General features: G+C 39.5%; 1 protein-coding gene across 1 annotated transcript in view; it reads right to left on the reverse strand.

Annotated features, from left to right (window-relative positions):
- PDS5A (PDS5 cohesin associated factor A) overlaps positions 1-27,344 on the reverse strand; it is a 94,253-nt gene that overhangs the window by 26,808 nt on the left and 40,101 nt on the right. The window contains exons 9-20 of the mRNA XM_055138666.1: positions 26,641-26,756; positions 23,435-23,529; positions 21,923-22,068; positions 21,214-21,365; positions 19,310-19,423; positions 16,658-16,739; positions 14,275-14,323; positions 13,528-13,667; positions 12,088-12,203; positions 9,106-9,211; positions 3,373-3,533; positions 326-449 (exon numbers count right to left, since the gene is read on the reverse strand). Of these exons, the coding sequence (XP_054994641.1) occupies positions 326-449; positions 3,373-3,533; positions 9,106-9,211; positions 12,088-12,203; positions 13,528-13,667; positions 14,275-14,323; positions 16,658-16,739; positions 19,310-19,423; positions 21,214-21,365; positions 21,923-22,068; positions 23,435-23,529; positions 26,641-26,756 (1,401 nt within the window). The remainder of the gene's footprint in view (positions 1-325; positions 450-3,372; positions 3,534-9,105; positions 9,212-12,087; positions 12,204-13,527; positions 13,668-14,274; positions 14,324-16,657; positions 16,740-19,309; positions 19,424-21,213; positions 21,366-21,922; positions 22,069-23,434; positions 23,530-26,640; positions 26,757-27,344) is intronic.

Genomic DNA, 27,344 nt, shown 5'->3' on the forward strand with positions numbered 1-27,344 from the left:
AAGGGTGACAACATCTACTAGTGTTGGAGTAATATTGGTTGGTGCTCAGAGAATCAGTAGTGCTATTACATGCAAAGCAACACTACAGCCTTTGAACCATTTCCAACACATAGAATCTATAGCAAAAGGAATAGCTTGGTAAATAAAGGCAAACATGAATAATTTCCAGGAGTGTATAGTGCTTAAAATCAGGTGACTCTAAGTAGTCTATTAATATTTGTGATGATTAATGGATTACTGAACTACTAAAATTAACAGCTGACATAAAACCTAGCTTTTATCCTAATCAGATAAAAAATTTCTACATATTTTATAAGATATATACCTCAAAAATCTGTGCAAGCTGAACTTCCTTATTAGTGAATATGGCATGTATACAATGAACAGCCTGTTTTGCTTGATGTGGAGTACCTCTCTTTGCTTTCTGATGTAAAATGGGTATTAGGGTCCTGTCAAAAAGAAAAAAAGACGTTAATCAGAAAAACTGCACAATCCACAAGTAATTCTTTCATTTGTTGACTGTTTTTTTTTTTTTTACTGTATCTATTTCTGAAACATTAAGTATAATCCAAAAAATACAATGCTTTAAGAAAAGTGTTACAAGTAGACAATTTTATTTACATGTCACCACACTTGGTATAAATTTATTTACTTATTATTATTATTATTTTTTTGCTTTTGGGGTCACACCCGGCGATGCACAGGGGATTACTCCTGGTTCTACACTCAGGAATTACTCCTGGCAGTGCTCAGGGGACCATATAGGATGCTGGGATTCGAACCAGGGTCGGCCGAGTGCAAGGCAAACGCCCTACCCGCTGTGCTATCGCTCCAGCCCCTATTTACTTATTTTTGAGTCACACCTAGCAGTGCTCAGGGGATGATATATGGTGCTGAGGGTTGAACCCAGATCAGCCACATGAAAGGCAAATGCCCAACCTGCTGTACTACTGTTTCGGACCCTGGAACTTGAATACGGAGAAATAAATGTCACCATTTCTTTCTAAAACTTCTCCAACATAATTTACTAAGAAACTTGGTACCTCACAGACATTTCTAATTTTCCATTTCCTTTGTAGTCTCCCCCACCCCCGCCCCTTTTTTGTCACACCAGGCAATGCTCACTGCTTGCTCCTGGCTGTGCTCAGGGATCGTTCCTTGTGATATGTAGTAGCCATTATGTGGTACCAGTACCACGTTATGTGGTACTGAACCTGGGTTGTCTGTGTCCAAGGCTAGTACTCTGCCTGTTGTACTCTTTTGACCCCTTCAATTGACCCCTTCCCTGCTTCCATTGCATGTTTCTGAGAGCAGTGCTCAGAGTATACTTCGGGCTGTTCCCAAAAACCAGTATCAGACTAAGAAAAAAGAATAACACCTCACACATGCCTTCCATGTAGAAGGTCCTGAGTTTGATCCCTGGTCACACATAAAAAAAGTAGAAACAACCCAGCCAGGCAGTCAAGTGAAAGATAAAATGTATTATCAGTATTTGATATCCACAAATGACTTTATTTGTCATTAGTTATAAAACTATCAATTTTCATGCACATACAGACTTCATTAAGTCTCTATTGCTTCTACACATTTATGATAAAAATACATACTTTTTTTGGGGTGTGTGAGGGGTGGGGTGGGGGTGGGGGTGGGGTCTTGAGCAACATTCAGCAGTCCTCAGGGCTACTGACTCCGTGCTCAGGGATCACTCCTGGAATGGGTTGGGAGACCATATGGAATGCTGGGCATTAAACCCAAATTGGCTATATGCAAGGGAGGTGTCCAACCTGCTATACCATCTGAAATATAACACCACCAGAACTAAGGAGAAAGACAATACTAAAGGACTTGTTTGCACATGGCTAACCTTGGATCAACCCCTGCACACATAAATATAACCTAAGCTCTCACAAATGCAAAATAAGTGCTCCGTCACTTAGCCACATCGCTGGCCTACAGAGATAATTTATCTTTTTGGTGTTTTGGGTCACACCTGGTAATGCACAGGGGTGTTATTCCTGGCTCTGTGCTCAGGAATTACTCCTAGCAGTCCTCAGGGGACCTCAGGATGCTAGGAATCGAACTCGGGTCGGCTGCATGCAAGGCAAACGCTCTACCCGCTGTGCTGTTGCTCCAGCCCTGATAACTTATGAGTGGAAAAATAAGAAAAATATAATAGGAGGTAAAGCAATTGCTTGCCTTGCATGTGGATGACCATGAGTTGAATCCCTGCCACAACATATGACAACATATGATCCATGATCACTGCCAGGGACCACTCTTGGGTACAGAAAACCAGGAACATAACCAGATATGACCCCGAAACAAAAAAAACTCAATAAAAACAAAAAATCATTACTGACAATAACCTGGTAGTGACCAGAATAACTTTAGAATAGATGTTTAGTGGTCACTGCCAGTGGTTATGTATGGGGGGGGGGGGAAACACGTATGGTGCTGGGGAACAAATATAAGCCTCCCACAATAATACATAATAATAAATGTGCCCATCCTTCTGAACTATCTCTCTGGTTTACTGCTAACAGAATTTTAATAAAGCACAATTCTTGTATTCCATTATTTGGTGTGATATGAAAGTAACAGTTATTGAATTAAAAACCCATTTGGAGGAAATGGAACAACAGTATCCATCGGTTTAGGGCATTTGTCTTACACACGGCCGACCAGATTTGATTCCCTTAATTTATACAGTTCCCTGAGCTGACTAAGAGTTAATTCCTGAGTACAGACCCAGTAGTAAGCCCTGATCTTGCCAAGTGTGGCTGCCTTCCACCAAAAATATCCGGAGCAAAAAAGACCAATATTCTAGATATGAACTGGAGTGATAGCATAGCAGGTAGGGCGTTTGCCTTGCACATGGCTGACCTAGGTTTGATTCCTCCACCCCTCCTGGAGAGCCAGGCAAGCTACTGAGAGTATCCTGCCTGCATGGCAGAGCCTGGCAAGCTACCTATGATATATTCGATATACCAGAAACAGTAACAAGCCTCACTATGGAGATGTTACTGGTGCCTGCAAATCAATGAACAACAGGACAACACTTCTACAGATACTAGATATGGAAAATACAGATAATGGAAAATACATTAAATGACCAATTCTAAGTTGTTATATCGTTTGCTGACTAACATTTTAATATCATTTTGGTATAAACAAAGTTTTCGTTTGTCTGAAGACATGTATGTGTGTGTATACGTACACATAGAAGTATATGGCAGAGAAAAATGAAATGGAAGATACAGAAAAGTAGATTCTAAATAAAAACTGATTTTCCTTTCCACTATTTTTTCTACATGAAAGAAACAATAAACCCATGTGCAAATCTTTTACATATATGAAAAAATATATACTCACGATCGTATCTGGGGTAGGTCGGTTTCTATCTTGTGGCCTGTATTTCTAAAAATTTGTATAGCAGCTTCTGCTACCTTGTCATCTTCCATTCTGAGGCACTGTAACAGGGACTCATATGTCTCTGCAGAGTGGAACGAGGTAGGATGTGTGAAAGACAGAACCTGGAGGAATAGACATTTCTTAGAAGTAGACAATGACTTTAATCCATTAAAAACTAGAACTATAGGGGCCGGAGCGATAGCAGGGCGGGTAGGGTGTTCGCCTTGCATGCGGCCAACCCAGGTTCGATCCCCGGCATCCCATATGGTCCCCCAAACACCGCCAGGAGTAATTCCTGAGTGCAAAGCCAGGAGTAACCCCTGAGCATCGCTGGGTGTGACCCAAAAAGCAAAAAACAAAACAAAACAAAAAAACTAGAACTACAGGGGGCTGGAGCGATAGCACAGCGGGTAGAGCATTTGCCTTGCACGCGGCTGACCCAGGTTTGATTCCCAGCATCCTATATGGTCCCCTGAGCACCGCCAGGAGGAATTCCTGAGTGCAGAGCCAGGGGTAATTCCTGAGCATCACCAGGTGTGACCCAATAAGCAAAACAAACAAACAAACAAACAAACCCAAAGAAACTAGAACTATTGGGGCTGGAGCAATAGCACAGCGGGTAGGGCATTTGCCTTGCACTCGGCCAACCCGGGTTTGATTTCCAGCATCCCATATGGTCCCCTGACCACTGCCAGGAGTAATTTCTGAGAGCAGAGCCAGGAGTAACCCCTGAGTATCCCAGGTTTGACCCAAAAACAAAAACAACAACAACAACAACAACAACAACAACAAACCACAAACCAAAAAACTTTCTTCATTTTTTGGTTTGTTTTTTGGCAAACCCAGCTGTGCCCTAGGCTCTCTCCTGGCAGTTTCAGGGGACAATATGAGATTCCGGAGATCAGGTTACCAGAGTGTACAAGGAAAGTTCCCTACAAGTTATACTATGCTGCAGACTTGGGGCGGGGGATCTTTTTCTACCATAAATACTTAAGTATGAGGCTACCTAAGTCACAGAAAATGTTGTACTTATCTAGTAGCTTCTCTTACATTTAGCTATGGCTCAGTGTTAGTTATGCCTAATAAGACAGAATCAATAGAAATACTGCAGTAGATTTTAAGTTGAGAATACAGAATTTGCTGTATTTTCTATTTTATCTTTTAACCTATTCTGACAATGAGAATGTAGAAATGGCTCATCTGTGCAAAGCAATATGGTGATATGAACAAAATGCTAACACAGCTTTAACTCACTGACAAGATACTAAGCTACTCTACCCCTTCAATTTATTTGCTTTTGGGCCATACCTGGCTGCAATCAGGGGGACCATATGGGACACCAAAACTGAACTGGGGTCAGTTGTGGGCAAGCATCCTATCTGCTGTGCTATCTCTCCACCCTTCCAAAAACATCTGAATAGGGAGATAGTACAAGTGGAGGGATACATGCCTAGGATGAATGAGATCCTAGGTTTTATCGCCAGTACCATATGGTCACCTGAGCACTGCCAACTGTGGTCCTGGTGGACCCTGAGAAACTGCAAAAAATTTTTAAAAAGGGGCTTCTCCAGAATGGAAAAGTTCTATATTAAACATGTACTTTTGGGGCTGGAGCGATAGCACAGCGGGTAGGGCGTTTGCCTTGCATGCGGCCGACCCGAGTTCAAATCCCAGTATCCCATATGGTCCCCCCCGAGCACCGCCAGTGGTAATTCCTGAGTGCAGAGCCAGGAGTAACCCCTGAGCACTGCCAGGTGTGACCCAAAAAAGGAAAAAAAAAAAAAAAACAAAAACCCATGTACTTTCCTGTTCTCATCTCATGTTTTTTTTTTTTTTTTCGGTCACACCTGGCGATGCGTAGGGGTTACTCCTGGCTCTGCACTCAGGAAACCATATGGGATGCTGGGAATCGAACCCAGGTCGGCCACATGCAAGGCAAACACCCTACCTGCTGTACTATAGCTCCAGCCCCTATCTGGAGGTTTTTGAAGGTGAGGAGGGAGGGACAGAAAAGCAGGGAGGGAGGGGGAGAGAGACACACACACACACAGAGATATATATATATATATGGAGGGAGGGAGGAGGAGAGAGGGAGGGGAAGAGAGAGAGACAGAGAGAGATATGCACTTAAAGAAGAATGCGGCTTCTTCAAGGGCAGAAAGAGACCCTATACATATCTCAGCATTAGACAGGAAAAGTCTCAAAAGGGGAGATGTAGGTGACACATGTACTCAAGCACCACATGTGCTCTGCTACGTGGGTGCAAGCAGCACATGGGTTCTAGCAGCCTATGCGCTGTAGGAATTATTCTTGATGGTGTGAGAAGACCTGACCACTATGCGGTGCCTGGGATGAAATGGGTCAGCTGCTTTAAAGGAAAGCACCTTAACCCCTATATTCTCTCCGGTTCCAAGACAGGATAATATTTTAAGTGAAATCTGTCATAAAAGGGCCGGAGTAATGGCAGAGCGGGAAGGGCATTTGCCTTGCACGCAGCTGACCTGAGTATGGTCCCCAGCAACCAAGATGATCTCCTGAGCACCCCCAGGAATAATTCCTGAGTCTAGAGCCAGGAATTCATCCCTGAGCATTGCTGAGTGTGACCCAATAAGAAAAAAAAATCTGGCATAAAAGGTCATAATAGTGGGGCTAGTGTGATAGATGGCAGTGGAGGTGTGGTGTTAGGGGAGTTCCTGCGTGTGACCTATGCAGGAGTCTCTTCAGCATAGTGGAGTGATGCCTTAGTCAGGTATAGGTCAATCCCTTCTTTCCCTCCACGTACCACTAAAACTTAAGAGATAGCAGAAAGTTACTTGAATGTAGCCAATCCAGGTCTGATTCCCTAGCATGATACGGTTCCCTGAGCACTGAGTTAGGAATGGCCCCTGAATACCAACTACTTTGTGTGGCCTGCCCCCATGGCAAAGTTTGTAATAGAGGAGACAGAGGCATAGTACAGTGAAAAAGGCATTTGCCTTGGATATAACCAACTCTAGCATCCCATATTGTTCCCCCAGACTGTCAGGAGTGATTCCTGACCACTAAGCCAGAGAGTGATTCCTGACCAGTAAGCCAGAGCACTGCCAGGTGTGGCCCAAAACTGAAAGTTAAAAAAAAAAAACAAAACCAGTTCACAATAGAATCACATAACTATAAACAATGAAGCTGTCATGAAACTTAAAGTATAATAAAACATTTAATATTTACTCCTTCATTTATTTAGTACATGCCACATATCCATGAAGTAGAAACAATTTAGTGGACTACTGGGGCTAAGAGAGTAACAGGCAAGAAATAGAGAATGTAATCTTGTTAATTCATAGGTTATAAAGTGGAGAAACACATTTAACAAGGTTTAGACGAATAGTATTAAGTTGTGTGGTTTTACCAGTCTTATTTTAGAGCGCTGTGTGCCACACTTGGCTCTGCTACTCTTGTCAGTGCTCAGGGGAATATGCAGTGCTGGCAACTGAATTATGGATTCTAGGATGCAAAGCATGTGTTCTGGTCCAGTGATCTATCTCTCCAGCTCAATATTGTAACTGTTTAGAAATGCAGCATTAAAAAACAAAAACAAGCCCCTCCTGAAAACTAACAATACTATTTTTAAAAATATTTAGAAAAAAACTTTATAAAGACAGAATTTAAGTGCAAGAGTGAAAACGAAGTAGATAAGGTTTTTGCTCAGCATGTGGCCAACTTGGGTTCAATTCCTGATCAAAGTGTCACCAGGAGTGATCCCTGTGCAAAGAGTCAGGAGTAAGGCCTAAGTACAACTGAGTGTGGACCCAAAACAAAAAATAAATAAGTCTAAACCATACTCCTGTGTCACTGATTCTTCCCACATAATACACAAGGCGATTTATGTTTAAAATCCCTATTTATGTTTCTCATGGAGCCACATACTGTGGTGCTTAGGGATTATTTCTCACTCAAATGCTCAGATGTGATCTCTAACAATGCTCAGGGAAATAAATATACATGGTGCTAGGGACTCAAAAGGGGAATCTGTAAAGACTTAAGGAAAACTCCTCAATCCTGTGACCTTTTTAAAAAAATGCATTTCCTTTATCTTTTATTTGTTTTGCTTTTTTTGGGTCCTATCTGGCAATGCTCAGGCGTCCCTCCGGGCCTTGCACTCAGGAGTTACTCCTGGCAGTCCTCAGGGGACCATACGGGATGCTGGGGATTGGACACAGGTTAGACGCATTCAAGGCAAACGCCCTACCTGCCCAATCCTGTGATCTTTTAAGGCCATTCTCAGTCAATCTAATACAATCCCTCTTTTCTATATAATGGACTTTGTACTGGTTTATCTCTTCACCTTAACTTTATAAACTGTAATGATACCAATGACTCTTAAAAAAATTAATTTATTTAGTTGAATCATAGTCTGATAGTTACAAAGTTGTTCATGATTGGGTTTTGGTCAAACAATGTTCCAACACCTGTCCCTTCACCAATACAATTCCCACCACCGATGTCCCCAGTTACCCTCCTGTGCCCTGCTGCCTGTCTATGGCAGGCACTTTACTTCCCCCTCCCCTTTCCTTTTGGGCATTATGTTTGCAAAGGCACTGAAAGGTTAACATGTATATCCCTTCAACTACTTTCAGCACTCAGTTTTTGTCTAGAGTGATAATTTCCAACTATTATTGTCATATTATTGTCTCTATCCTAACTGCCCTCTGCCCCCCACATACTTGTGGCAGTTTCCAACTGTGAAAGTCTTTCTCGCTCCTATTATCAATCGGTCCTGATCTTAAATTTTTTCTCTTTATTCCATTGAAAGAAAGCTATTTTTAATTTTTATTTATTTTGACTTTTTGCACGACACCCAGAGATGCTCAGAGGTTACTCCTGGTTTTGTACTGAGGGATCACTCCTGGCGGTGCTCAGGGGACCATGTGGGATCCAGGTTACTCGCATGCAAGGCAAATGCTCTCCCTGCTGTCCAATCCCTCCAGACCTTCTCTATTACCTAACACAATTCTTTTCTTTCTTTCTTTTATTTTTGCTTTTTGGGGTCACACCCAGCGATGCACAGGGGTTACTCCTGGCTCTGCACTCAGGAATTACCCCTGGCGGTGCTCAGGGGACCATACGGGATGCTGGGAATCAAACCCGGGTTGGCCGCGTGCAAGGCAAACGCCTTACCCGCTGTACTATTGCTCCAGCCTCCCCAACACAATTCTTTCCTGGAGTCAGGCAAGACTTTCAACAACCAATAAAATATGGTAAGAATTACCATTTGATGCTGTTGCAGTGTTCCCTATACTAAGGCATATCCTATCCAAAGCTTTGCCTAAACAGCGTTTATAAATTGTTCAATTTTTGACCACAAGTTATAATTATCAATTATTAAAAATTTTCTTGGGGCCGGAGCGATAGCACAGCGGGTAGGGCGTTTGCCTTGCACGCAGCCAACCCGGGTTCGATCCCCGGCAACCCATATGGCTGCCCCAGCACCAATAGGAGTAATTCCTGAGTGCAGAGCCAGGAGTAACCCCTGTGCATCGCTGGGTGTGGCCCAAAAAGAAAAAAAAAAATTTCCTCATCAGACTGGTATTTTTTCATGAAACACTTCCTGTGAACAGCTCTAACACCTCTGGCTGCAGGTTGTCTGATAGATAAGGGAATTAAAGTAATGACTATGGAAATGCACAAAGACCAAGCAAGATATTTCAAAATTACCTTAAGAAGTTCAAGTCCAGAACGAATAGCTGTATCTGGACTTACACCCTCCTCTTCATCATCTGCAGTCCCTTCTATTGATTTATTCATCAGTTTTACGAGTGCACTAGTAAAACAAGAAAATCTAAGTTAGTAGCACTACAAGAGTAATTATTTCCTGTACTCTAACTTCACTGTGACAAAATAAAGACTCAAAACACAAGATTCAAATTTCTGAGGAAATAGTTTCCCCATGAAATTTTGCATTTTTCCTTTATTGGGTTATTTTGGACTACACTTAGTGGTGCTCAGGGATTAGTTCTTGCTGTGCTCGAAGAACCATTTGTGGGGCTGGAGATCAAACTAGGGTTGGCTGGTTGTAAGACAAGCACCTTACCCTTGCTATCCTTCTGGCGCTCTTTTCTTCTTCTTCTTCTTCTTCTTTTTTTTTTTTTTTGCTTTTTCACACCCGGCGTTGCACAGGGATTACTCCTGGCTCATGCACTCAGGAATCACTCTTGGAGGTACTCAGGGGACCATATGGGATGCTGGAAATCGAACCCGGGTCGGCCAGGTGCAAGGTAAACGCCCTACCCGCTGTGCTATTGCTCTAGCCCCATTCTTCTGGTGCTCTTGTGACTTTTCTCTTTCTTTCTGCTCTTTGGATCACACCTAGCAATGTGCAGGGGTTACTCCTGGCTCTGCACTCACGAATTACTCCTGGCGGTGCTTGGGGGAACATATGGGAAGCCAGGGATCAAACCTCGATTGGCTAAGTGAAAGCAAACATGATACTCCAGCCTCTCTTGTAACACTTTAAACTTTGTTCTCTACCTGACAGCTGAGATTATTTTTAATTTACTCTCCCCCTTAGAAGCCAATATTTAAAAGTAGCAACAGAGAAATAACATTCAAATTAAAGGACACATATGCTAGAAATATGCTTTAGTAAATAATTTTCACACATAAAGAGATTATACATAATCTCTTTTTTTTATCTATTTCTGCAGAAAAACAGTAAGACGGCAGTTGAAAATGACCAAACAACTGAAAGTAAAATGCAAATGCAGGGTAAAGAAATTAAATTAGTAATGCAATTAATTATTGAATCAGTAAGTTTAAGAAGTATTAAATATTTGTATTATTTTCATATCAATATATTCTATATATTCTATATTTATTCTACATTCACATAGTCAATACCTATTGCCTAAGAGTTTTCCAGATATAACCACCACCACTAATGGAGTATTACTTGGTTTATAAAAATTTCAATACATAGCAACATGGTCCTACTTTAAGTAAAAACATCTGTGATATTTGCCTTGAGATTTGTTGCTTAATAAATAATCTGAAACAAAAACATTTGGAAGATTAGTACTTTAAATCTGTTAGAGTCAATGGCTTAGTACATATCAAACACTCAATGAATGAAAACTTATCCTACAAATTTCAGGTTTAGTTTTTCGTGAGGTGTTACATATATTAAAAATCACTGCATTTGTTTTCTTGTTTCTGTAAGCTACACCTGCCAATGCTCAGAGTTTTCTCCTCACTTTGTGCTCAGCAATCATTCTTAGCAAGGCTCAGGGGGCATTATGTGATACTGGAGTTGGGCATGAGCAATAGACTGTACTACTTTCTCGACTTCAATTATTACATTCAAACTTAATTACATAAAATTAAAAAAGTTAAGTATAAAAATTATATGATTCCTGACTCTAAAATCAAAATCTTATTAGTAATTTACTTTTGGGGGTGGTCTTTTTGGTTATACCCAGTGATGCTCAGGAATTACTCCTGGTGGTGCTCAGAGGACTATAAGGTATGCTGGAGATCAAACCTGGGTCAGCCACATGCAAGGCAAACTTGCTATACTATCACGCCAGCCCCCCATTAAATCAACATATAATTTATATTCCATACAATTCATCTACTTAAAATGTGCAATTTAAGGGACAAAGCGAAATACAGTGGGTAAGGATTCATGGCACCACATATATGCAGAGTCTTGCCAAGGAGTAGTAAGCCCTGTGCACAGCCAGGTGTTGGCGCCCTGCCCCAAATAAAGAGTTAACTCAGAAGATGGAGAAAGCATAATGAGTAAGATATTTGCCTTTTATGTAGTCAACCAGAGTTCAATCACCAAGCCACGCAGAAGTGATCCCTGAGTGTAAAGGCAGGAGTAAGCCCTGAAAGCCCTGAGCACTACTAGATGTGGCTATTACAAAAAAAAAAAAAAGGAAAAAAATGGGGGGAAAACCTCACCAAATGAATCTGTATAGATTTCTAGATCTTCAAAAACACTCAAGGAAGCCAGAGTGATAGTACAGTGAGTCAGGCATTTGCCTTGTACACCTCTGACCTGGGTTCCATCCCTGGCATCCCATTTGATCCTTCTGTGCATAGCCAAGAATAATTTCTGTGTGCAGAGCCAAGAATAACCCCTCAGCACTGCTGGACGTGACCCAAAAAGCCCCAAACCAGCTGGAGCAATAGCACAGTGGGTAGGGCATTTGCCTTGCATGCAGCCGACCCGGGTTCGGTTCCCAGCATCCCATATGGTCCCTGAGCACCGCCAGGAGTAATTCCTGAGTACAGAGCCAGGAATAACCCCTGTGCATCGCCAGGTGCAACCCAAAAGCAGGGAAAAAAAAAAAAAAAGCTCCAAACCAGAAAAAACCCATAACAAAAACCAAACCTAACCAACCACTCAAGGGCTGGAGATGGTAGAGTAGGTAGAGCCAAACAGTGGGTAAGGCCTTGTACGCAGCTAATCTGAGTTTGATTTCTGTCACCCCACATAGTCCCCTGAATACCACCCGGAGTGATTCCTGAGCACTGAGCAAGAAATAATCCACAAGCACCAAAAGGTGTGGCCCCAAAACCAAAACGACAACAACCGAAACCAAAAACCAAAAACCAAAAATTAAACCAAACCATATAAGTAACACAAGTTTTATAGTATTTTCTGTTTTTCAGAGAACATATTTTCTAGATTACCTTATGGCTTCAGAATCAATATGCACAGGTGCAATTCTTTCCAGCAGAAATTTGACCATCTCTAGAAAAGGATTTGTTGGTTGCTTAGGATTGGCAAGTTTTCGAGCAATTTCTCTCTAGAGAAAGAAAAAGTTTTGCTGTAAGCGTTCGCTGTTATATTTTTCAAGAAATAGTTACAGTAGATACCAAAATTATTAAAGATTCAAAACTAGAAGAAGAAAATCTTTTCAGACTATGTAACATGGTTAAGGTAGAAATTGGACAGAGGCTGCAAAAACATGGCTTCTGGAGAAGAGAAAGTAGATGGATTAATTACAGATCTGTACTTCTCATTTTCTAATTTCGCGTTGAAATTGCAGAAATAGTCTATTTCAACCTTTTTCTTTTGGGTGAGGGAGGTCCCCATACCCAGTAGTGCTTAGGGGTTACTCCTGGCTCAAACACTCAGGAATTACTCTCAGCAATTCGGGGGCCCACATAGGATGCTGGGAATTGAACCCAGGTCGGCCCCGTGCAAGGCAAATGCCCTAATCGTTGTGCTATCACTCCAGCCCTTCACGGGCTTATTCTTGACTCTGGCTCAGGAGATGCTACTGATGATGCATTAGTGGACTGGGCGGGTATAAGGGGTGAGAAACAGACGAACATATGCAGTGCAGGGATGGAACAGATCAACTAATGCTCTACATTTAAAAGAGCCCCCAGCCCTATTCTGCCAGGAGTGATCCTGAGTGCAGAACCAGGTACAAGCCCTGAGCACTGCTGGGTGTGGCCCAAAGCAAAAACAAGGAAACAACAAGAAAGTTAAAATACAAATTTGAAGGGGCTGGAGCGATAGCACAGCAGGTAGGGCGTTTGCCTTGCACGCTGCTGACCGGGGTTCAATTCCCAGCATCCCATATGGTCCCCTGAGCACCGCCAGGGGTAATTCCTGAATGCAGAGCCAGGAGTAACCCCTGTGCATTGCCAGGTATGACCCAAAAAAAGCAAAAAAAAAAAAAAGAAAAAAAGAAATTTGAAGTGTTAGGATAGGAAAACTAAATTCAAAACTGTACACATTCATGGAAATCTAATTCACAATAGTCAGTGCCCCATAAAACAAACAAAAAAAAAACACCTGACGAAAAAAGCAACCAGGTCAATGAGTAAAAATAAGTAGTGTAGCTATACCATTGAATAAAGCAAAAAAAGCAGTAATCGTTGAGAAACATTAGGAAAAAATGCAGTCAATTCTAAAAATGTTACATATTGCATGATTCAAAAGAAAATATTTTTAAATGTATATAAAAAAGTATTTTATCTTGCTCACTAATTAGAACTCAGTGTTTCTGTATTAGTTTTTCTGTTGAAGTCTTGCTGAACAGTATTTTAACAAAGACAAATTAATCTAAATTTCTGAAAGCAAAGCTAGGAAAACAAATGAGAAAGTAATTTACTAACCACACAAACATCTGCCTGTTTGCAGGAACACGTTGGGCTGATTAATAACTCCAATTGAGACCTCAGTTTCTCATCATCACCAAGAACCTGGTTGAATTTCTTCACAAAATCTTGTGCTTTTCCAGGGTCAGGTAAATTTTCTATAATATGAAAAGCAAATGAACATTTTTTTAAAAAAAAAAAAAAGAAAAAGAAGAAAGATTATCTTAAAAATAATGCTGAGACATTAAAATGTAATCAACTTAATTCCTAAGGAGACAATTACTAAAAAAAAATTATACTTCGGAGGAGATAGTTCAAAAGGCTGGAACAAAGACTTTAAATGCAGGAGACTGAGTTTCAACCCCTGGCACTACACTGGTTTCCAAAGTACTACCTTAAGTGACCCCTGAGCACTAACCTGAGAGAAGCCCATGAATAAAGCCAGGTATGGCCCCAAAATAGGAATAAAAGGAATCATAAAAAAGACAGTAATAGTCTTAGAAATAAAATTAGTAAGAACGATATTATTTGGTGCACTGAGATAAAAGGTACAAAGAATAGGAGTTGCATTAAAGCACCCTGGGATCAATTCCAGCAAGAAATGGTTCCACGATCACCTATGGAAGCAATCCTCAAACACTGCGAGAAGGGCACCATCAGGCTAAAAGAGGTTATTTTCCTTACTTACTATAAAACTGATAGTACTACATGGTAAAGTATTTCTCTGAATTTATATTTATCCACAGAATGAATAAACTTACTCACTTGCTATTGTCATCAGTTTTCCAAACATGGCAGAACAGTTAGCCTCTGACTGAAATTTAAAACAAAAAAATTGAGCACTTACATGATGATATATTAACACAAAAAAATAGTAAATTTCTGCAAAGTTGGACTCAATATGGTACATACTTGCATTTAATTAATTTTTTTGGTGAAGCAAGATAGTTTTGACTGGAACAAAGAAAAAGGAGAAATGTATGTTTAAGAGAGAACACAGGCTTCTCCAGACTGGAAATAGGAAAGCAAAGAAACAGAGAGGAAAATGTTCAAGGGAGAACTTGGGCTTAAAGAGCAAGCCCTATTTTTTTCTTCCTTTTATTTTTAAAGTAGGGGAAAAAATAATCACTCAAAAAACTCTACCAATTAAAAAATGAATATTTCTACATACTAAGCTGATAGTAAATTCTGAATAGTAATGATTATTAAAACAGAAAATCAAATATAAGCAGGAAGATACTATTAACTTTTTGGGGGCTGGTCACACCGGGCGATGCACAGGGGTTACTCCTGACTGTACTCAGGAATTACCAGGAATTACTCCTGGTGGTGCTCGGGGGACCATATGGGATGCTGGTTGGCCGCATGGAAGGCAAACACTCTACCCACTGTGCTATCACTCCAGTCTATATATATATATATATATTTGGTTTTTGGGTCACACCCGGCAATGCACAGGGATTACTCCTGGCGGTGCTCAGGGGACCATGTGGGATGCTGGGAATCGAACCCGGGTCAGCCTCGTCCAAGGCAAACGCCCTACCCGCTGTACTATTGCCCCAGCCACCAACCCGATATTTAATATTAAAAGAATACACTCCTGGGGCTAGAGTGATAGCACAGCAGGTAGGGTGTTTGCCTTGCACGCAGCCAACCTGGGATGGATTCCCAGCATCCTGTATGGTCCCCTGAGCATGGCCAGGAGTAACCCAAAAACAAAAACAAACAAAAGTACATGTGCTTTAGTAGGAAAGTTATTTTGCCAGAAAATTGGTAAGATAATATATACAATTATAGCACTGTCATCCTGTTGATTTGCTCAAGTGGGCACCAGTAATGCCTCCATTGTGAGACTTCTTGTTACTGTTTTTGGCATATCAAATACGCCACGGGTAGCCTGCCAGGTTCTGCTATGCGGGCTGGATACTCTTGGTAGCTTTTCTGGGCTTAGAGGGACAGAGGAATCGAACCCGGGTTGGCCATGTGCAAGCCATCGCCTAACCCGTTGTGCTATTGTTCCAGTCCCAATAAAAACATTAACCACATCAAAACCACTGTTAAAAATGGGCAAGAGAGCTAGCTAAGTTATCAGAATAGCATAAATCAGAACGTGGGTTGAAACTCTGGCACCAAATGACTCCTAAGCACTGATGGTAGTCTCCAGTATCGAAGGGTACCAGTATATCCACATCCACTTATCATAGCTTTGAACCTCTAAGCCCTGTTTGCTGATCATTGTCAGTAGTGACCACTGGGGCCCACTGAGCTTGGAAGAAACCCTCCAAAACAATTGTTAAATCAAATACCAAATAAAACTATTTTTATTGCAGGGAGGGTGGAGGGGAGAGGTGTGGCTGAGCTCTTGGCTGAGCTCAGGGATCACCCCTGGCAGTCCTTGGGAAATTATATGGGGTGTCAGTGATTGAACCCGGGCCAGTAACATGCCAGGTGATCATCCTACCAGCTGTACTTCATTCATTCATTCATTCATTCATTCATTTATTTGAGAGCTCTGGCTCTCAAATAAAATTAAAGCAGAAGTTTTTTTCTTTTGTATTTTGTTTTTGGGCCACACCTAGCGAAGCTCTGGGCTCACTCCTGCTCTACACAGTGGGTTAGGATAATAAGACAAACACCCTACTCTTTGTACTACTGCTTGAGCCCAGAGGGCGTTTTTTCCTAAATAGAGTTCTACTAAATATTTTGTGGATCATTTCCTAAAAATACTTAGAAAATTCATTTAGAAGTATGTTAAGAGATCACTCAAGGTTCTTTTACACACTCTGTATAAAATGCTCCTATACTTACAGAATTCCTTTTATACTGACATCTTTATATAGTGCCTAAATTAATGCTGAATGGATTTCTATACTGAAAAATCAAGTACTGAAAATAACTAACATCTTGAATATTATCTAAAAACTGATAAACTGAGTATAAATTCTTAAAGCATTTGATAAAATAGTTTGCTTGTGCTAGAGTTTGTTGAATTTATTTGCAAAGGAAACAGACAGAAATTTTATTTAACTCATTTAGAAAATACCAACTGAGTTACTTTTTGCTTGCCCTACTTCATTAAAACTACAAAACTTCTGCATTTAACAAAATGACATTTAATTAAATAATTCAAAACTAAAGGTGAACCTACTGTAGGTTGCTTGTGCAAATCCAATAGTTCCCGTACATGACTTCTAAGCATATTCTGACACTTCCACATTTCATTGAGGGCTCTGCAAATCAAGAATAGATATAAAAAAGTAACACTTCTCAATTTTATAACTTTTCCAATTGTATGTTGTAGATATGATTCTTCTATACTCTTCTATCTTCTAAAATGAAAAGAATCACAAAGTTTACTAGAAAATAGTTTAGTCTAACATGGTAAATACAAAGATTCTTATAAGATGGACAAAAGAGGGCCTGGGAAGAGCTGAAGGAAAAAAAAAAAAAGACGGACGGAAGGATCAGAACATAGGAATTAAGAATACAGCATAGCTGGCTGAGCTCACATCAAACCTCCGAGAGACCCTGGGTTGATACCATGTACCGTCTAACCCTTACATTCCTTAACACTGCAATGTGTGATTTTAGTGGCCCCTGAGTACTTCTAGAAGTGGTCCCCAGAATGCAAACAAAAAACAAACCAGATCAGGAAAGTCTTCATTTTAATGCCAGGCCAAAAGATATATAAGCTATACAGAGAGACAATATTCATGTACGATGTTTTAAAAGAAAAGATATGACTTCAACTGCCAAATTTTAACTGTTTATTCTCGACTCTTCTATAAAAACAGGTACTCTTCTCTTTTACACATTACAAAAACCCAGAGCAACTCAGAAATTTGTGTTTCTTTGAATAGTCTTTGTCAAATATTTGAAAATGAAATGAGAGAAGCAAACGGTTGGCCAGAAATTACTACTTAAGAGGCTGCTACCTAAAAACATTTACCACCTAAAACTTTGTGGCAGTGGCTGGAGCAAGTACAGCAGGGAGGGCATTTGTCTTGCAAGCAACCAACCTGGGTTTGATTCCTAGAACCCCATGTTCCCCTAGGCACTACCAAGTAACTCTCGAGAACTGCCTGGTGTGACCCAAAAACAAAAGCCAAAATGAATTTAAAAAAAACTTAACAAAACAAAAAAACCCACAAAACTTTTTGGCAACAGTTTTTATGGAAATGGTTTAAAAGGCTGGAATATAATACATGCAAAGGATGCAGGAACCAAAGGTTCCATTTAGTACGCTTCCATTTAGTCACCACTTAGTACGCTGGTATGGTCAAAAGTGGACCACACACAAAGTTTCCCCGAACATTAAGTAGACAGCCAAAACTTGCTAATGATTTACCAAGGATATGTGCTTCATGAGGACAACTCTGTGGAACTTCTGCTTAAATGTAAAATCTAAGTCTAACAAGGAAATAATAGACAAAATCAAACTGAAAGAAGAATCTAAAAAGTGTATGTATCGGGGCTGGAGTGATAGCACAGTGGGTAGGGCGTTTGCCTTGCACGCAGTTGACCCGGGTTCGATTCCCAGCATCCCATATGGTCCCCTGAGCACCGCCAGGGGTTATTCCTGAGTGCAGAACCAGGAGTAAACCCTGTGCATCGCCAGGTGTGACCCAAAAAAAAGCAAAAAAAAAAAAAAAATGTATGTATCATTGTCATCCCGTTGTTCATCGATATGCTCGAGCAGGCACCAGTAATATCTCCATTGTGAGACTTCTCGGTACTGTTTTTGGCATATCGAATACACAATAGGTAGCTTGCTAGGCTCTGCCTCGAGGGTGGGAAACTCTTGGTAGGTTGCTGGGCTCTCCGAGAGGGATGGAGGAATAGAACCTGGGTCAGCTTCGCGCAAGGTAAAAGCCCTACTATAAAAAAAATTAGGGTACAGCAAGCAGGTTAAGATGCTTGCCTTGCATGTGTTGGACCTGAGGCTAACCCCCTGCACAACTTAAGGTTCCCTGAGCCCACCAACAGTGGTCCCTGACTGCACAGCCAAGAGTAAGCCTTGAGTGTGGCAAAGAGAAAAGGGGGAAAAAAAAAAAAAGAAAAGAAAAAGATTTAAATGACTAGACCTGACAACTAAATATCCAATGTGAGCCTAAAAGAGAGGGGAAAAAAAAATCTATTAAGAACATTTGATGATTGGGGTTGGTAGTACAGTGGGGAGGGTGTTTGCCTTGCATGTAGCTGACCTGGGTTCCATCCCTGACATCCCATATGGTCTCCCGAGCACCAGCAGGAGTAATTCCTGAGTGCAGTGTGAGGAACAACTCCTGAGCATTGCCAGGTGTGACACCGCCCCCCCCAAAAAAATGAGCATAATCTGAACTCATGAAACCATATTACTGATTCACCTAACAGATATGCCTAACAGATATATTTTTCCTTTAACTTTTCTGGACTTAAATCATGAACCTATTTTCTAAGTATTCTAAGTTCCTGATTCAACTAGAAAATGTAAAAACTTCAAAAAAATTTAAGATGAAAAAGTTCTAGAAAATTTTCTAGAAACAATTTAATCATTTCATGAAGAATTCCCTACAGATCAGTAACTTTGCCCATCAAAAGCATCAATACTACTTTAACCAACCTCACTAAAAAGTAACTTACGGGCAAAGAGATAGTGCAGGGATTAAGGTGACTGCCTTGCATCAGGCCAACACCGACTCAACTCTTGATACTGCATGACTTCCCTGAACACTGCCAGAAGCAAACCCCTGTGCAAAGATTTAAGATTAAGCCCTGAGTAGCACAAGATATGGCCCAATAGGAGAAGAAAAAAACTTACTTGACTGCATTTGGATCCAGACTAGCATATAAATAATATAAGCACTTCATTCTCTCTTCGGTTTCCAGGTTATGGGGAACAAGATACTGAGCAAAGATTTTCTCTACTAATAGTCTATAAAACAAAAAGACTTCAATTAATAAAAACCTTTTATCATTTTAACTACCTCATGCTTAGGCAAATCAATGGTGATACCTGCTTATAAATACAGTGGAAAAGAGCAGTATATCAGTATGAAGAATATCTGCTCCATTCCTTGAAAGTATAATCACTGTGAGACAGACCCTTACAAAGCTGTTTATGATTGGATTTCAATCATACAGTATTCCAACACCCATTCCCCACCAGTGTACATTTCCCAGTACCAGTGTCCCCAGGTTCCATCCCATCCCCCCATCTGACTGCCTCTGTGGCAGGTGCCCCTCTCTCCCTCCTTCTCCCCTCCTTGAAACATCTGCTCTTACAGTGATACATGTGGTCTTGAACAGCACTACTAGGTTGCCCTACTTACTCAAAAATTACTCATCAGTCAAAAGTTATAACAAACTATTTACCACTAAATATCAAGCTATGATCTGATAAAGAATTCTCAAAACACATACAATATTAATTTCCTAAGTATAGGAGATCATCTGAGCTCTGATACCGTCATATTGTAACATTAGGGTGAAACTTTTTATACTAATTTTGCAGTAAAATTTAGCTTTTCCTATGTGTATTTTACTGTTTCCCTTTCCATACTCTATAATCTGTTACTAGTATTAAAACATTCTCCTTACTAAACCAACTTGTTATTTCGTATCATGAATAAAAACATATCCAAAGCCTGTCACTAGTCAGTGAGATTTGTATTCAAATTAAGTCTAAGAAATAGAACTTTTCAGAATATTTCAGACCTGCTCAAAACATTAAAATTGTAAGCTACATTCAGAAAATGAAAACAAGACAGTAATACCTCTATTGGTAGTTACAACACTGCAAAGAAGGAAAACTAGCAGTTATTGATTAGTGCTGTCACCCCAAGCACTGGACTGCGTAGCTTTACCATCAATATTTTATTAAATATTCATAACAAGTCTATTAAGTATAATTCTATTACTTCTTTTAAAATAAATCTGAGGTGCCCAGAAGTCAGTTAGTTGTAGAAGAAAACAATTCTATTAATGGAAAGAATGGACACTTGGTTTCTGGTGTTACTCATTTCAAAGCCTATGCCTATTGCACTATCATTAATTATGCTACAAAAATTCTGATTAGGGGGCTGGAGCAATAGCACAGCAGATCGGGTGTTTGCCGACCTGGGTTTGATTCCCAGCATCCCATATGGCCCCCTGAGCACCTCTAGGAGTAACTCCTGAGTGCAAAGCCAGGAGGTAACCCCTGTGCACTGCCGGGTGTGACCCAAAAAGCAAAAAATAAAATAAAATAAAATAAAATCTGATTAGCTTCCTTCTTTCATTTTGCTTTTTGGGTCACACACAGCAATGCTCAAAGGTTACTCCTGGCTCATACACTGAGGAATTACTCCGGGCAGTGCGCAGGGGACCATATGGGATGCTGGGAATCGAACCCGGGTTGGCTGTGTGCAAGGCAAATGCCCTATCCGCTGTGCTATCACTCCAGCCCCTAGATTCTCATATAAACATCACTGTCATCCCATTGTTCAGCGGGTGCCAGTAATGTCTCCATCTGTGCTGGTCAAATTCTAGTGTCGCCCACTGGCATGTTGGAGGCTCTTTCAGGGTCATGAGGGAATGAGGACCTTTATTGTTACCATTTGGGCATATCAAGTACACCACGGATAGCTTGCCAGGCTCTGCCGTGCATAATATGTATAAATATGGAGAATGATTTTAAAAAGAAAGTTTATTAAAAATAAACATTTATATCAACACAGTACTCACTTGTCATCGATGCTATTCTGATAATAAATATGCAAAAGTTTGTCCTTTATCCAGCTCACTTTCTCCGCAGCTTCCTTTCCTGCTTCACCATGAAGACAGTATTTCTTATAAAGCTGAGCCAGACCCATCATTGCTTCTTTTCTTACCCGCCACTAGAAAATAAAAGTTTACAGGATCAACTACATGAGCAAGTTTGTCCTTTGTCCAGCTCTGCGGCTTCATTTTCTTTCACCATGAAGATAGTATTTCTATTATATAAAGCTGAGTGAAACCTATATAGTTTCTTTTCTTACCCACCACTATAAAATAGGAAGTTTATTGGATAAACTTTCATATATTAATTTACAAATACTGGCATGCCTTTACTAATTTGTACAATTTATTTCCGCATGATTAAATCAGCAAATATTTTTTCAAAACAGTAATTTTCTTTACCAAAAAATATCTATGTTACTGTTTTTTGGACACACCCAGCAATGCTTGTGGGATACTCCTGGTTCAGCAGTCAGAAATTACTTTAGGTTGTGCTCAGGGGACCATATGAAATGCTGGGGATCGAACCCAGGTGAGCTGCGTGCAAGAACGTGTACTATCGTTCTGGCCAGTCATATGTTACTATTTTGAAATCAGACTACTCTGGAAATTATTCAATGCAAATCAGTGCCATCTACCAAGCAAAGTATAAAGACTAAAATTACACAGATTTTACCCGTTTATCCAGAGTTCTTTCTCTTACAAAGCCAAGGAGTTGATCATTAACTAACGTAAGATCTCTTTTGGCAGCTGTTATTATAGTAACAATAACATCATGACGAATAGCTTCTTCCGGATCATGTGATCTAACTTTCAGATATTCTGTAATAAGAGAAAATAACTAGCTAAATGTTATGTAACTTATGTATAAAGACGAAAGCTTTAAGCTTCTAGTGAATACAGAAAAAAATACTGTAAAATGTGTAACTTCTGACACAAAAACATCCTACAAAACCACAAATAAACTGTAGTATAGTTTAGTATGGTAGAGTCATATAGTAGAGTCACGTCTTAATATAGTTACATCAATTATTCTGGAAAAGTCAAATTACAATGTCTATATATAGAATTTAAGTCTCAAAATATTTAAAATAAAAATGGTAGATACTTATGGTAAGTTACTTGGTAGGTATATATCCACAAATTACACAACTTATAATACAAAAAAATGGATCCAACATGTGGTTCACTGGTAGACTGCCTTGTATGAGTTCATGGAACTGATCCCCAGCAGCACAAAAAAACAAAATGTAGAATGCTCGATGACCTTCTTCAAAACACTCTCAATAATTATAATACAAACAAAACCAAAATATCTCCTTTTTAGCAAGCAGCATCTTATGAAACTTAGAAGCAAATTATTTACTATTATGTAAATTTAACTGCTTTATATTCAAAAATGAGAAATTCTAGATTATCACTTTTTTCATTACTATTATATGAACCACTATTATTTATCACATAGCTATAATTTTTGCCCAAACCAAATTGTCATCAGCATCTACTTTCTCAAATAATAATCTTATGGGATTTCATTGATTTTTTTTTTGGGGGGGGGAGGGGGTGGTGGCTTGGAGCCACACCTGGAAGTACTCAGCAGACCAAATGGGATGCTGGGGATTGAACCTGGGTTGCAGTATACAAGGCAAGCACCCTATCGACTGTACTAGCTCTGTGGCTCTAAATTCCAAAAGACTTTAATGAATACTTCAAATGTAACTGGACTATCTAAGCATAAAACCTAATGCTAGTACTTGATAGACCTGAAATAGGGCTAGATTTAAAACCTTTTCAAAAACTAAAGTTAAGAATGAAGCTGAGTATATCACTTTCTTTTAGTTTTGGACTATTCCCAGCAGGACTGTGTTTAGGGTAACATGTGGTGCTGGTGAACCAACCAATCCCTATCTCCCACATGTAGTTTTTGTTTATCCCATGGAGCTATCTCTCCAGTGCCCAAGTTAACAGCCTTCTTTTTAGTTTCTGGGTTACAACTGGTGATGCTCAGGGGTTATTTCTGGCTCTGCACTCAGGAATTACTCAGGAAGCACTCCAGGCAGTGTTTAAGGGACCATATAGGATGCTGGGGATCGAACCTGGGTTAAAGTTTGCAAGACTAGTATTCTACCTGCTCTACTATCTATCCAGCCTCCCCAGATTAATATTCTTAATAAACGACATAGCTTACCTGTGAGATCCTTTGCTAAATCTGGGTGATTCATTAAACAGTGACTTGCAAATTTCACACTTTCTAATCTCACAGGAACATGAATGTCATTAAATCTACATAGGAAAATTGCTAAATGTTAGTTGTAAGACAAACTTTTCAAATAATGTATATCTAACTATGTAAATACTTCTAAACAAGAACTTATCTGGTTAGAAAATATCCTCACAAATGATACATTTTGAAGCAACAACAAAAAAGATACCTAGTTTATGCATTTATTTTGGCTTCTGGGCCACACCCAGAGATACTCAGGGGTTCCCCTCACTCTGCAGTTAGGGCAACTCCTGGTGGAGCTTTGTGAATCATATGGCATACCAGGGACTGAACTCGGGTTGACCACATGCAGGACAAGCACCTAATCTGCGATACTATCTCTCCAGTTCCCAAAATACTCAATTTAAAAATAGAATTCATTTATTATAAGGAAACATATTCCTCAATCCAAACTAGCTTCCCTATAGAGATAAAAATTTGAAAGCTTAAAATTATTTGACAAGTCAAAGAAGGCATATTAAAAATGCACATTTGGAGAGACAGGGTTTGGGAGCCACAACCCGTGGTTTTTCAGGTTTGGTCCTAGCTCTGTAACTCTGGTATCGTTCCTGGCTGGTTCAGGGGAACCATACTGGGTGCTAGAGTCCAACGCTAATTGATTACCCTGATTGGCCATGTGGAGAAAAGTGCTGTTCCCTCTATATTATCATCTCTCCAGACCCTCCAAATGTATAAATTTTACTCAAAAAAGTTTGAGGATAGAAGTTTCAAGAAATTACATAAATTTTTGTAGCACAGTCTCAAAATAAAATGGTTTCTTATGAGATTAACATCAACTTGTATTTAAAATGCTTTTATAAAGGTTTACTATATTGTGCTGCATATGGTATGCTTTTATTTATGTAAAATTGAAGGAAATACAGCAATTTATAGTAACAGATAACATATCAATGGCTGCCAAGGTATCAGTGGCTGTAGATGGCCATGAAGCAATGTCAGGATTGAGAGGTTTTAAGGACTTTTGGGTGTAAATCTCCATTAGTTTAACCATAGTGTTATGACAAAAATGGTCCAATTTTGAGCTTATATTATAGCACATATCCATAAGTCTTTTTTAAACAAAACTCAAATGTAGCATTTTTTAAAAAAAGGGCTTAAATATTGTAAAGATTTTATAAATATGAAACACCTAATGGAGATTTTAAATGTAATAAAGACAGGTTAAGTAACATTAAGGGGCTGGAGAGATAGTACAGCAGGTAGGGTATTTGCCCTGAATGCAGCTGACCCGGGGCTGATGCCCTGGCATCCTATATAGTAGCCAGGTGTGGCCAAAATACTAAAAAAAAAATTGTTAAAGTTTATTACTGGGAAAATTAAAAACCATTAAGTAGAAATTACTTAATGTACCCTAAAATTAGTTAATGTGGTCTAAATTATCTTTATGGCTGCCTTCCTTATTATAGAAAAATAGCACTGTATCACTGTTGTCCCGTTGTTCATCGATTTGCTAGAGCAGGCACCAGTAACGTCTCCACTGTGAGACTTGTTACTGTTCTCGGCATACAGAATACACCATGGGTAGCTTGCCAGGCTTTGCCGTGCAGGCGGGATATTCTTGGGAGCTTCCGAGAAAGAATCATGATATAAAACTTGAATTTTTTATAAAATTCTAAAAAAAAATAAAGATGTTCCTATTCATAATCAAATAACAAAATAATGCAAAATGAAGAGAATAAAGCAAAAAAACACTAATAATTTAAATCTATGAATCAGATTCATGATCACAGAGAAGCCTCTTATGGTTGCTTTTATAAGTAACTCAAATAAGCTAGTATTTCTGCTTGTAATGCCATTATTAATATCAATTCATACTGACTACTCTGAAAACTAGCAAGTATAAAAGCTTCACCATCTAAAGTTTACAAATTCAAGTTTAATTATTCAAGAAATTTGGCTCTACTGAGCTTTCCAAAATGGCCTGTTCTGAGCAAGTAACTTAAGTATCATGACAATCTATTTCTCAGATCAGTTACACTTGAGTGTTTAACCTAACATTATTGTAAGGACAGTAACACTGAGTTTACATAAAGAAAATTTTACTCCACTTTATGTAACAGTTGAATTAAAGCACTCACAAAGCTCAAATGTTATCTCATATAATTAAAACTCAATTTTTCAATCAATCTAAATCAAAGAAACATGTAAATACAATATGAGGGGATTTTATCAAATTTCACAGATGTTTTAACCCAACAACCAAGTTTTGTGAGAAAACATTAAAAGCACAGGTTAGGCCTTTAGATACATTTAGGTAATTTATAAATCTAAGAGATAAACAACAGTGAATGAATTAGTTCTGAACCAAAACACTGCATGGATAGTACCAGTCATAAATTATTTATAAACCTTAAGCTAGCAGGGGCTGGAGCGATAGCAGAGCGGGTAGGGCGTTTGCCTTGCACGCGGCCGACCCGGGTTCGAATCCCAGCATCCCATATGGTCCCCTGAGCACGGCCAGGGGTGATTCCTGAGTGCAGAGCCAGGAGTGACCCCTGTGCATCGCCAGGTGTGACCCAAAAAGCAAAAAAAAAAAAAAAAAAAAAAAACCTTAAGCTAGCAGCATTCTCATTATGCTATCTACCATCTATCTAATAGCATTACTTTATTTTTTGGTGACATATGAAGCTTATATTTGACTGTTATGTAGAAGACTAGGGGTGGGGTGGGGTTGGAAGGAGAGGGGAGGGAGAGCAGAAAGGAGCCTATGTTGATAATCCAGGTGGAAGATGATGGTGACATGATGAGGATGGTGGTGGTTTCAATGACAAGAAGTGGTCCTATTCTGGATGCATCTTGAAGAGTGTTAATGATTTCCTGCTAGATTGAACGTGGAATATGGAAGAGAGGGATCCAAGGTGCCCAAGAAAATGGGCCTAAAGTTAATAATAAACACATGCACGCACGCACACGCTACACGGGTAAGTTTAAAGCTTTATTCATGTCAAAATGTGTCATATAACTTATTTTCCTAGAATAAGAAAATAGACACTAAAACAGATACTAAAGAAAAATCTCAAAGTTTTTCTATATTTGCTTTAATTAAGAGACCAAACTAAACTGGCCTCTAAAACATATGTCAGAATTCACAAAACTTTATATTCTCTTACCGTCCAAGAAAACACTGCCAAAGTGGACGATTCTGAGTTGCTAAATCAGAATCTTTAGAACCAAACAATTTAGCTAAAAGTCGAACAACAGCTAATCGCTCTTCTCCATCATTGCTCTGTGGAGAAAAAAAAATTAATTATTTAAACTAAAGATATACATCAAATTATGAAAATGGCAATATGTAACATAACTGAAGTTACATATTTCTGTATTTTAGTTGTAATGATGACTTTATTAAATGCTCTTATTATACAAAATTAATTTGATTCCACATCAAATCATCTGGTTCTTCTCCTGTATTTCACACTCTCCCAACTGAAAATTTAAGCATAACTCCAGTGCTTGCTAAAATCAAAATTACAGAATAAACTGAAGATAATCATTCAATTCCCAAGAATCCAAGAAAAAAAAACTGTGGCCAAATAACTGTCACCTTTATAAGTTTCTCTCCTAACAAATCTTTCGAGCAATTGAGATTTCAACATTAAAAAAACCCCACAAAGGGGCATTTGCCTTGGATGCAGCCAACCTGGGTTCGATTCCCAGCATACCATATGGTCCCCTGAATACCGCTAGGGGTAATTCCTGAGTGCAGAGCCAGGATGACCCCTGTGCATCACCAGGTGTGACCCCCCCAAAAAAACCCCTACAAATTAAGATTTTGATTTGTGAAATTCCAGAATATCAAACATTTTTGACTGGA

Source organism: Sorex araneus, chromosome 5 (assembly GCF_027595985.1).
Source record: "Sorex araneus isolate mSorAra2 chromosome 5, mSorAra2.pri, whole genome shotgun sequence".
Taxonomy (NCBI): domain Eukaryota; kingdom Metazoa; phylum Chordata; class Mammalia; order Eulipotyphla; family Soricidae; genus Sorex; species Sorex araneus.